Source organism: Vipera berus, assembly GCF_964194415.1.
Source record: "Vipera berus genome assembly, chromosome: 5".
NCBI classification, from domain to species: domain Eukaryota; kingdom Metazoa; phylum Chordata; class Lepidosauria; order Squamata; family Viperidae; genus Vipera; species Vipera berus.
Window position 1 is genome coordinate 18,635,544 of NC_138207.1, and position 12,523 is coordinate 18,648,066.

The 12,523-nt window shown below is 40.7% G+C and overlaps 1 protein-coding gene across 3 annotated transcripts in view; it reads left to right on the plus strand.

Annotated features, from left to right (window-relative positions):
- Window positions 1-1,880: 1,880 nt before the first annotated feature.
- GOLIM4 (golgi integral membrane protein 4) overlaps window positions 1,881-12,523 on the plus strand; it is a 61,612-nt gene continuing 50,969 nt past the window's right edge. Inside the window, exon 1 of one of the 3 annotated variants that reach the window (XM_081328905.1) lies at window positions 1,881-2,078. Coding sequence is in view for 2 of the 3 variants with exons in the window: in XM_081328903.1 (XP_081185029.1) it covers window positions 2,737-2,923 (187 nt within the window). In the remaining variant the exon portion in view is untranslated. Of the gene's footprint in view, window positions 2,924-12,523 lie in introns of all 3 variants that reach the window. The other 2 variants (XM_081328903.1, XM_081328904.1) reach the window with 2 other exon arrangements.

Sequence of the window (12,523 nt, forward strand, 5' to 3'; positions counted from 1 at the left end):
ATTATTAACTGTTTAATCTTAACGAGACTGACATTTCACAGTCCAGAACAGGTGCAGCGGAGAAAGGATCAAGATAGTGATTAACATTGTAGACTTTACTTAAGAGCAGAGTTGGGAGAAGTTGTTAAGAGTTCCTGAACTTTGAAAGCTACTGCAACACCACTGGGCAGAGGAGCTGCAAAGGAATTCCTTCTGCAAATATTTTATTCAGCTTTAGCAGTGGATTTCAGATCTGTCCTATCTCACATAAAGAAATGAAAAGCCATTAAACAGATTATTGGTTGTGACAATTTTGTATATGCATGGCTGTTTTTTACTATATTGAGAAAGGCTAGAAAGTTGTTGAACTATGACTTCATAGAGATGAGATGCTGATGTCCTCTCTCTGTGCTTGGAGAACAACAGATTGTTGTTGTAAGATTGAGTGGATTTGGGTTTTGGAGCCTCCTGTATCTGGTGATTTACCATTTTTGGATAGGGTTGCACTGCTTGAAACAGACCCAGTACACAATCTAGGGGCCCTTCTGAACTCATGACTCCTGCTCAAAGAGCACATGGCAGCCAAGGCCAGCAATGGATGGACATACATGACAGGTAACTGAAGTTTTCAACAGAAAGAAAAACCAAGTGCTAAGAAAACTTTACTTAAAAAGATTGGAACTATTTAGTCAGTTAAATAAATCTGCAAAAGAATTAAAAGACCAACTGATCAGCAAATGTTTTATTTTAAATGTAAGTATTTACAAAAGGAATAGTTAGGATATTGTAATTGCAAACTTGCAAAAGGGGAGTCACTGATTGCAATAGGCATGCATACGTAGAAAATGAATAGTTAAGTAAATTATGCTCACCATAATTTACATCCCATCTTCAAACCAAAGTCTAGAGGTAAAGACCTCCTTGAATCAAATTTCAAGTTTCATAGCAGTAATATACAACGCCACGTCATCTTGGATTTTTTTCCAACTTTCTTACAGCTCTGGATGCTTTTTTTCCATTCTGAAACCTTTTTTTAGATCAGCCAAGATGAACTGCTACGATTATGCTTTAAAGAGTAACAGATTTATTATCTCGCAAGGCAACCCCCCCCTCCCGCGCATTAACCGGGATGATGAAAACAGTCTTACACAACTCCTAAGACCAGAAAGTTAAACGTTTACCACCAAACTACTAAGGCTTTGCGACAACGCAACACTTTAAAAAAAAAACACACACGCTCATTTGTGTCTGCCTGTGCAATCCGAAACAGCCTTAGAAATATTTTAAATCCACTGAAGTACAAAAAAATAAAATAAATCGAAGACTTGGAGGGACCGTCATCCATAAACGTTAGAAACCACAGTTCGAACATATTTGGGTTGCAAAGGACTCGGGACGACCCCACGTCGGCAACCCAGAGACTGTAGAAAAAGCCAACGTTTGGTTGCAGTCTCGGCTTGTTCCGTAGTTCGCATTATGTCCCATTTAAAAGCTGTTAGGCTTTTAAATGGGACAATCTTATGCAGAATTGACTTGGGAGGCCGGTGTGTGGTGTAGTTGGCTCACACGGTGTGGTGGGATGGAGGGTTTGTTGTCACTGTGTGTTGGGGGGAGAGCAGGGGGGGGGGAGGCTCAGCTAATCTCAATGTACACATGTTGTACTTTGACAATAAAGGTTTTATTATTATTATTATTTTGCTGGAAACCGGAGAGACCAGCAACCACCGAACGAGAACGCACGCGCGCGCTCGCTCGCTCCCGTGCCTTATCCTCCGGCCCTGGCGCGCGACGACCCCGCCCTCCCCATCAACCCCACCCACTTCTTCCTCTCTTCCCCTCCTCTCCCAAAACCGACAGAAGCGGCTGGGAGGGGAGGGGAGGGGAGAGCGCCCGGCGGGCCAGACAGACGCGTCGAACGTCCAATCCGCGCGCGCTCTGCCCTTCTCGAGAGGAGGGGAGTATCCAGAGGCTGTGCCCAATGAGGCGGCGGCCGGAGCGGGACTTCCTTCAGGGATCCCGCTAGAAAAAGAAAAAAAAAAGAAAAAAGAAGAAGAAGAAGAAGAAGGAAAAAAAAAGCAGCCCGGGAGCGGAGGTGACACGTAAGTGGCGGGGCTGGATGGTGTCCAAAGCGAGACGGAGAAGCGGAGAAGAAAAGCTTCCTTTGGTGGTGGGGGGGCAGTTTGGCAACAATAATAAAAAAAGTAACTTTAACGGGAAAGGCGCTTTGCAGCGTCTCCAACGGGAGTCTTGCCTTGCTGGAAGAGTCTCGCCGGGCTCCCTTCCAAGCCAGCTCTGCCAAAGCGAAGAGGGCGCTGGGCAGAGGAGCCCCTCTCCAGTCCCGGGCAGGGTAGGCGGGGGAGGAGCAGCGCTGGGGAACGTGGTTCACCTTGAAATTCGGCCGAGCAATTGGTGAAGCAAAGGACAGACAACAAGCCTTGCCTAGAAGACGTCCCGTTTCTTCTGAACTGCATCTCCGAGCCGGGCTGGGGACGGCTGAACCGGCCTCTTGGGAACTGGCCCTCGCTCTCCTGGGAACCTGCAAAGCTCTTGCAAAACTCGCTTGCTATGACCTTGAATTCCAGGCAGTGGTTGTAGCTGGTTCAAAGTTCGCACCGGGGCCTATGGCAGCAGCCGTGCCAGAACCTCCTAGTGGTCTCTGAGAGGTCCTCTCCCTTGGTTCATGTTGTGGCCCGATGCTGCTGCTGCTGAAGTCCTAGGGGGACGTCGACTTGGATTCCCACCTCAGAGGTTGGGACTATGGGAAACGGGATGTGTTCCCGAAAACAGAAGCGGATCCTGCAGTCTCTCTTGCTTCTCACCGTGGTGTTTGGCTTCATCTATGGGGCAATGCTGTACTACGAATTGCAGAACCAGCTGAGGAAGGCTGAAGCTGTGGCCATCAAGTATCAACAGCATCAAGAGTCTCTCTCGGCACAGTTGCAAGGTAAAGTCTTCTTTGATTCGTCCTACCTTGGAGAGCTCCTACAGAAGCTCCACCTGCTTCCCACCTGATGACTTGGGCTGGGTTCCCCATTGCACCATGCAGATGCTGCACCGTAGTTTGCTGACCAGTCTCAGTTGGTTAAACCAAAGCCAAGTGACTTAGTGTGCTATGAGAACTTACTCCTTTGAGTTTTTGTGTCTCAGCAGGTGTGTTATTCTTGTGAGGTTGTTGAAACTGTGTTGAAAATAACAAAAAAATAAACTGTGCACAAGGAGCTCTTCGTAGGCTTGGTTAAAAATTAGTGTTTTCTGTCAAGTTGTTACCCTTCTACATTAGTAGAGTTGAAATTCTGTGTAGCAACTATATCTCATAGCCTTCAATAGACACAATTTCTTAATTTCATTGTGAGTTGCACAGTGACAATAAAGATATTCTATTCTATTCAGAGGTTAGGTCAATCTTTTAAAGCAGGGCTGTCAAACTACTGGCCCACGGGCTGGATGCATCATCCGGAAGCCTCGCCCACCCCATTACCGGCAATGGCAAAATAGTCCTGATATGTCTCGTGATGTCACGTGACATCACGAGTTTGACATGTCTGTTTTAAAAAGTTCACCTTGTTCTTAGTTCCACTTGAAAATGGTAGTGGAATCAGTAACATCTAGAAATCCAGATTCTCTTTTAGAATCATCTTGATAACTGTCATATCTTATGATAGACAAGTCCTTAAATGATCTTTGTATTGTGTAAGAATTGCCTATTATTAGCACTAATTAGCTAACATAGTTTCTTTAACAGGTAAAATATGCTTTCAAGTTGAGCTTGACTTCTTGAGACTGTATTCATGCAGTATTCTGGCCACATAATAGAAATAATTTGCAATGCTTTCTTTTTTTCTTTTTTTTACTTTATAGTCTAGCCATCAGCTCTAAAATTCCTAAGTTATCTCCTGTTCAAGTACCTTGTAGTACCAAGCAGTGTTGAAAAAGCATACCTTTTCTGATCAGCTAAGATAGACTAGGTGCTGCCATCTGCTGAAAAACTGTTATAATTAAATAATGCCAAAATGCTTAATTGACAGAAGTCAATATCTTTTTTTGCTGAGTAGTCTTTTCTTATGAAAGAAGAGACCATCTACTGTACATTGCAGTCTTTGGTGCTCTCTGAGTTTGGTTGTTTGTTTGCAAGTGTTTCATTATCCAGGTAGATACCATTACCAATGCATTCTCTCTCTCTCTTTCTCTCTCTCCCTCTCTCCCCATACTTTCTGGATAATACAAATTTGACAGGAATTCAAAAGTTAGTGATCTTGGAACTAGCCTGCCATAACAAATGTAGAAGCTAAAGTTTGCAGAAAAATGTTTAAGAGGATCCTTTAGAAGAAATAGAATACCGTATATAAATTTTTATTTGGCCAAAATCAACAATGTGGGAAACAGATCAGTTTGTTTTTTATGTCATCCGATTGTGTTAAATTTAACTTTGGTTTAAAATCCATTTTATCCTTGCTATTGTGGTTTGTGAATAATGAGTTGTGGTTTGGTACGTTGTGGAATTAATTCAATAAAAAGGTAAAGGAATCCCGTGGATTTTACTTCGCTAGTCATTGCTGACTGTAGGGGGCAGTGCTCATATCTGTTTCAAGACTGTTGAGCCAATGCATTTCCATGATTGTGTGGCCAGCATGACATCACAGAACGCTGTTACCATCCCACTGAAGTGGTACCTATTTATCTACTCACATTTGCATGTTTTTAAACTGCTAGGTTAGCAAATTCAAAAAAGTACAATTAAACCAAACTTGGGTTTATCATGTTTTCTGAATCCTGTCTGTTTCAATGCCCTAGAGCAGGGGTGTCAAACTGCCGGCCCGTGGGCTGGAGCGTCATGGAGAAACCGCGCCCATCCCATTTTCAGCAATGGGAAAAAGTTCCGATACGTTGCACGACGTCACGTGACGTTGCGGGTTTGACATGCCTACCCTAGAGGCTGCCTTCAAAATACTGGAAAAAATTAGAGAAGTAGCATTTTGATTAGAGTTGGATTGTTTTGAAGAAATCTTGTTTCTCTTGAAGCCATATGTACCAAAGCCAAAGCTGAAGTCAAGTGTGCCAAAAAGCAGGGACTTTTAAATTACTTCAGAGGTTGGGGGGTGGGGGTAGGTGGGTTAATAACCACCCCTTCCTCCTTTGTTTTATTGTTATGATGATCATGGAAGGCATTGGTTATGGGAGTTTAGCAATTAGCTGCTAAGTCGCTTTATGGGCAATCTTAAGTTTAGTTATCTATCTGTCTTATCTGTCTGTCTATCTAGTTTGGAGGCTGCCCAAACTAGAATTACGTAGAATTCTAATCTACGAGTATTCTTGATAGTACTTGCATCTTGCCCCAATTGCAAGAAATTCTGAATAGCGTATTATAACAAACAGGAATGAGGAAAGACAAAGAAAACTTTAACAGTAATACTTAAATCAAAACCAGAAGGAAATGTTTTTAATCAGCTAGGGCTCATTGAAATAAATTGATTAATTTGTTCTGCATTGTCCACAAGGGGGAGGTGACACATACTTTTGGCAACTACCATGAAATAAGCATGTCATATTGTCTACACTCAATGCACCTCAAAGAAGAAGAGAACCCCTATAGGCTTTCTCCAGATGATTGAACCAGATTAGCAATCCAAGTTTGATAAGACTATAACTGATATTGCCAAGTGCTGAAGTATATAAGTCTTTAAAGTAGTGATACATTGATTTGGTCCTGAAAATGTACAAGCACAGTATAGGTGTTATTTTACCCTACAGGGTAAATACCCTACAGGGATTAGTGCGGCAATAACCTGTCACATTTTGTACCAGTTGCAGCTTCCAGGTTATGTCCAAAGGTAGGCCCGAGTCTATTGCAATAGACTAACTGAGTGATGAAGTTATGAGTTAATAACTTTTATATAATATTTTGCATTAGGGATTAATAATATATTTCCCTTCAGATGTTGTCAAGCTCCAGTTTCTCTCTATCCTGGCTCACATGTTTAAAAGCAAGGGTAATTGGGAGTTGCTCCAAATATTTGGAGACTCGGATCCATTATACATAGCTGCCTGAAAATAACGTTGTTAAATTGAATTAGACATCTGAATAAATATGGATATATTTTTGGATGTGTAATAAATTATTGTACCATTACTTTAGAATTTGAGATTATGTGTTCAAATTAATAAAATAAATACATGTTTTAAACTTGTGAATCATCAGATATGTAGCCATTTAAAAAGAGGCATTTTAAAATAAGATTTCAATCAGATTTCCTGAAGTATTTAACCCAAGTCAATCTCCTGGGGAAAAAATAAGGTTCTAGTGATCAATTTTGCTTGTTGGCTAATGACACAATGCTGTAATAAACTGTTGTTAATCTCTAATTCATTTGTGAGAATGTTCCATGAAGCAGTGTTGAGAAGTGGAATTTGAAAGCATAATAACATTGGAATTTTGGAATTGGGATATTGGAATTCCCACTTAGTACTGACATAAACATTGATATCCCATCTTGTGAAAATCAGTTGTGTTGGAGATGAATGTTGGAAATATATTTTTGGAGATCATAACACACAATAATTAATATTGTCAAAGCATTAATTATTAGAGCCATATCAGCAATTATAGAAATTTTCAGCCTTTGTTTGTATGGCATAGAGCTGTTTTTTTCAAAAACATTACATACAGAACCACCATTAATTTAGTTACTTAGTAGTTCTGAAAATTATTACATCAGTTTCTATTGTTGTTGTTAGTAGTTGCGAAGTCATGTCCGACCCATCGCGACCCCATGGACAACGTTCCTCCAGGCCTTCCTGTCCTCTACCATCTTCTGGAGTCCATTTAGGCTCACACCTACTGCTTCAGTGACTCCATCCAGCCACCTCATTCTCTGTCATCCCCTTCTTCTATTGCCCTCAATCTTTCCCAGCATTAGACTCTTTTCCTGTGAGTCATTCCTTCTCATCAGGTGGCCAAAGTACTTGAGTTTCAACTTCAGGATCTGGCCTTCTAAAGAGCAGTCAGGGTTGATCTCCTCTAGGACTGACCAGTTTGATCTCCTTGCAGTCCAAGGGACTCGTGGGTGTCTTCTCCAACACCATAGTTCAAAGGCTTCAATTCTTTGGCGCTCGGCCTTTCTTATGGTCCAACTTTCACATTGCAACTGGGAAGACCATATAACCTTGACCACGGGTCGGCAACCTGTGGCTCCGGAGCCGCATGCGGCTCTTTAAGCCGTGTCCTGTGGCTCCCAGTCCTCCTCCACCATTCTGGGAAAAAAGTGGGACGAAGGCAGCAGCTCTCCAAATGGGCGGCGGTGATTTGGAGAGCTGTACATGCAGCTCTCCAAACCTACACCACCCTGTTTGCAGAGTTGCAGCCTTTGTCCATGTTTGACAAATGCAGCAGCTCTCCAAACGGGGAGGCGCTGCGTTCGTCCGCGTTTGAAAGAAACACGGACGAATGCAGTAGCTCTCCAAATGGGTAGGCGCTGCGTTCGTGTTTCTTTCAAACGCGGACGAACGCAGCAGCTCTCCAAATGGGGAGGCGGAGGTTTGGAGAGCTGCTGCCTTCCATTCAGCTCTCCAAACCTCTGCTGCCCCATTTGGAGAGCTTCTGTCTTCGTGTTTGATGAAGGCAGCAGCTCTCCAAACGGGGCGGTGAAGGCAGCTCTCCAAACCGCCGCCCTGTTTGGAGAGCTGCTGCCTTCATCTGTGCACGTTTTGCCTTGTTCTGCGCATGTGCATGCGTGCACACACGCGTGCGCACATTTTGCAGCTCCCACTTTTTTGTGTGTGTGACAGAACCGGTTCCGAGTGGCTCTTTTGCTGTTTCAGGTTGCTGACCTCTGGCCTTGACTATACACACTTTTGTTGGCAGGGTGATGTCTCTGGTTTTTAGTGTGCTGTCTAGATTTACCGTGGCTTTCCTCCCCAGTAGCAAGCGTCTTTTAATTTCTTGGCTGCACTCCCCATCTGCGGTGATGTTGGAGCCCAGGAAAATAAAAACTGTCACTACTTTCATTTCTTCTCCATCTATTTGCCAGGAATTGAGAGGGCCAGATGCCATGATCTTGGTTTTTTAATGTTTAGCTTCAACCCAACTTTTGCACTCTCCTTCTTCACTCGCAACAAGAGGCTCTTTAGTTCCTCTTCACTTTCTGCCATTATAGTGGTATCATCTGCATATCTTAGGCAATCTTAATTCCAACTTTTGATTCATCTAGCCCTGCCTTTCTCATGATGTGCTCTGCTTATAAGTTAAACAGGCAGGGTGACAGTATACAGCCTTGCTGGACTCCTTTCCCAATTTTGAACCAATCTGTGGTTCCGTGTCCAGTTCTTGCTGTTACTTCATGGATTACTGCCTTGTCGTGGCGAAGGGGCTTGCGTAATTCAGTTTCTATTGCAATCCAGTTAAAAAGTTAATCCGTATGTTTTCAATTTTTTTATATAACCATCCATAGACATATATTCTTCATAAGTATTATGTTTTCTGACTTAGTTCTAACAACCTAATTGTGTAGATTGGCAGCAGGGCACGTGCAACATTCCTATGTCACATCTGCAAGACCTTAGAATTAAATAAACATAATTTAAAAATTACTAGAATTCCATGAGATAATCATGTTAAGATGTTTTGACTTTCTTAGACGAGCTCTTAAGACAAGTATAGTAAAAGGATTTTTTTGTATGCTATTGCAGTCAATCTCCAAGATGAGATCACGAACACCTTAAAGATTTTGGGTGAATTCTTTTGGGGAGTGGATGTTATTATAAAAAGGACCCCAAATGAGCACATGAGCAGGAATATCTACTTCGTTGGATTCCATAAGGGCAAAGTGTTTACAAATAAAGAATACCAACAAAATCTCCCCACCAGTGGATGCGATGGCAACAACTCTGGAAAACGCCCATCTGTGTTTGCTTTGGGTTAGATTGTAAAGATACCCTGCATTTGAAGGACTGTGACTATCAAATATTTGGTGATAAATTCATATACAGCTAAACTTTGAACAGACGCTGGTATTTTGTGATTCATAATCAGAGAGATCCAAGGTTGTTCATGTACTTTTAAAATTTGCATGTTTGATAATGTTGCCTATAGTGTTCATTAGACATACAGGTAGTCCTCAACTTATGACCACGATTGAGCCCAAAATTTCTGTTGCTAAATGAGATAGCTGTTAAGTGAATTTGTCCCATTTTATGACTTTTATTGCCACAGTTGTTAAGTGAATCACTGCAGTTATTAGTAATATGGTTGTTAAGTGAATCTGGCTGACCCATTGACTTTGCTTGTCACAAAGTCAGAAAAGGTGATCACATGACCCCAGGACACTGCAGCTATCATAAATATGAGTCAATTGCCAAACATCTGAAATTTGATCAGGTGACCATGGTCCTAAGTCTGAAAAATGGTCATAAGTCTTTTTTTCAGTGTTGTTGTAACTTTGAATAGTTCAGTTCAGTTTTAACACTGAAAGCAAACATTAGGCTCGGGATATTCCTTGAAGCACGTTCTTTGTCTTTTGTCCCTATCTCTGATTGATGGGTCTTCATGTTCTATTAAATATCAAGCAGGTCTAAAGTTTGCTATTCTTTAACAAACATCATAGGGAGAATGTTTGCTCTCTGATAATTTTACATTTTAACTAAAAATGCTGAAATTATATCTGGGAGCATAGAAGATACTCTTTCTTTGAGCGGTTTCTCTTCATTCAAGCATACGTATATGCATGTATGTGCAAGATAATCTATTAAATAATCTATTATATATTTATATATGATATATATATTATATACTAGAATAGAACATATACTCTGTTAAATACCCCAGGTTGAAACTTGCTAGTATTATTAAAAATGGGCAGACATTTACAAGCCAACCACTGTGCCCCAAGTGATAAAACAGATATTTTGGCTAGAAACTGATAATGTGGCAGATGGACCACTCTCACAGCTTGGCATCTTTATTGAATGTATTTGGAGAGCAGTTGCTGAGTACGAACATCCTGTCCCCATACAAGGTTAAAATTCAACGTGTCAGCTTGCTTCTACCAATTTGTTCTTGGCAATCTGGAAAAGTACCAGTCCTTTCTCCTGATTCCCCCCCCCCCCCTAGTTACAGAAAACTTTAGCAAGTTTCTATTTTTGGAGCCAACAGAGGTATTTTCATAGTAAAGTAAGTGCGCAGGGCCATTGGTCAGTCGAGAGAGAAACAGCTCATGGATCACAGAGCAGTTTATTTGAGTAGGTACTCACAAAGATAATACTTAATCTTAATAGATTAGGTAAAGTCTCATCCAAACTCTGTTGAATCTTCTGTTCAGACAAATAGGAGGCTAAACTTCTGGGAAGAGAGGTAGGGGGTCACTTTTCCAACTATGCTTCAATGTGTTTATGGTAGGGAAGAGATGTACACATTTATATTTGTTGTTACATTTCTTCTTTGGAGTGGATGAAGCTTTGATTCACCCACAAACGCATACCGTCTGAGATTATCCAATGACTTGTAATCCAATTCAGGAATTCTGTCTGGGACTTTCTGTTGACAAAAAGCCATACAAATGTCTTTCATTTGCAAATTATCAAGTAATGTTGCAGCCATCGGGTGATGAATAATGAGTTTTGTATAGTCCTCTTGGAATTCTCTGTGTTTTCTTTTGGGTTGGTTATTGCTCTTTGTCTCTTTTGTTCCCATTAATAAGTTGAGGATAATGAGGATTGTGGCGCAGGGAGAGAAGGCAGCAGGAATGTTTTAAGCACAAACATCTGTTCTGGATGACAGAACAAAAACCAAGGTTGTGTTTTGCTATGCCCGTGGAAAGTTCAGTGGGAGTGGAATGCTATCTACCATTGAGAAAACTTGGGTTACAATGAATTAGATTCTTTTTTTTTTCCAGTTTGGAGTCAAACTAAAATAATAACTGGTTATGTGCGTGCCAACATGTCGGTTTATTTTTAAAAACGTCGGGGACTATTGTTCATGGCTGGCTGTTGTATATCTGTTTGTACAGCTGCTTCCTAGTCAGCATTTCTGGGGCTTAGTTCATTCATAGTGCTAAATCATGAATGGTTTTGATCATGGCTTATTAAAATGACCACACTGCTCAGTTCACAATACAGCTTTCTCACAACTTACGACCACAATTGGAACCAGATTTTCCATTGTTTAGTGAATCATTGGGTCTTAAGCAAATACAGCTTCCCCCATTGAATTTGCTTATCAGAAGTCACCTGGGAAGATCACAAATGGTGATCACATGACCCTAGGACACTGCAACCATTGTAATACATGCCAGTTGCCCAGCACCCAAATTTTAATCACATGACTGTGGGGAAGCTATGATAGTTATAAGTCTGAGGACCAGTCTTAGATCTTTTTTCGGTGCTGTTATAACTTCAAATGGCTGCTAAATGAATGATTGCAATTTGAGAATCACCTGCAGCCATATGCTATTTTATGAATGATGATACAGGTAGTCCTCAAGTTACAACCACAAATGAGCCCAAAATTTATGTTGCTAAGTGAAAAAATTGTTAAGCGAGTTTGCCTCATTTTATGAGTTTTCTTTCCATGGTTGATAAGTGAAACATTGCATTTGTTAAGTGAATATGGGGTGCCCCATTGACTTTGCTTGTCAGAAGGTCTCAAAAGGGGATCACATGATTCCAAAACACTTCAGCGATCATAAATATGAACTTTTTGCAGACTTCAGTGGAATTAAGATAATAACTGTTAAACATATATAATTCTATGCAAAATTATGATTAAAAAAGGCCCTCTATAAATAGTTACCTATGTTTTTTTTCCAGTCTGTCTTTACCAGTTGTTCTTTTATGAAATGGATACTGATGTAATTTTGGAGCACAGGAATGTTAGCTCAGCACGATACACTGCTTTAAATAGGAAACACTCCTATTTAAGTCCTTGGTCTCGAGGAAGAATTAAAAAAAATGCCTGCCGAGACTAGCTAAAATAAATACGATAGCATGTAAGGTCTAGACAATTACCACACCATGTTTCAAATAAAATCAGCCAGCTAATATTAGACTGGCGTTAACATCTGCCTAAAAATAAGACTGAAGGAAAGTTGGAGGTTGTCTTTAAGTCTCAGGCTCTGAAAACAGAAACATTTATAAATATAGGTTTAGTGTAGTGAATCAGCATCTTAAAATTATACTGTGATGTCCCTTAATGTTTTTCAATTTATATTTGTTGCATCTGAAAGTCTCCAACAGCAAAATAATCTTTTGCATTCTATTAGACAGATTTTTTTGTCTGATGTATTTGTACACAAACTAATGCATAATAGTCTGTTTGCAGTAGACCTGTTCATGGACCTAAAGTTTGAAATCTATAATGACATCAGTACATGCAGAAAATAGTTTAACATCCTAAATTGCTAAGCACATTGTGCTTTAGATTGTAAGCCGCCCTGAGTCTTCGGAGAAGGGCGGGATATAAATGGGATTAAAAAAATAAAAATAAAAATAAATTTTAAAACATTATGCATACTTAACAATAGTAGCTTAACAGGAGTAACTTATTTATTTTATTTTC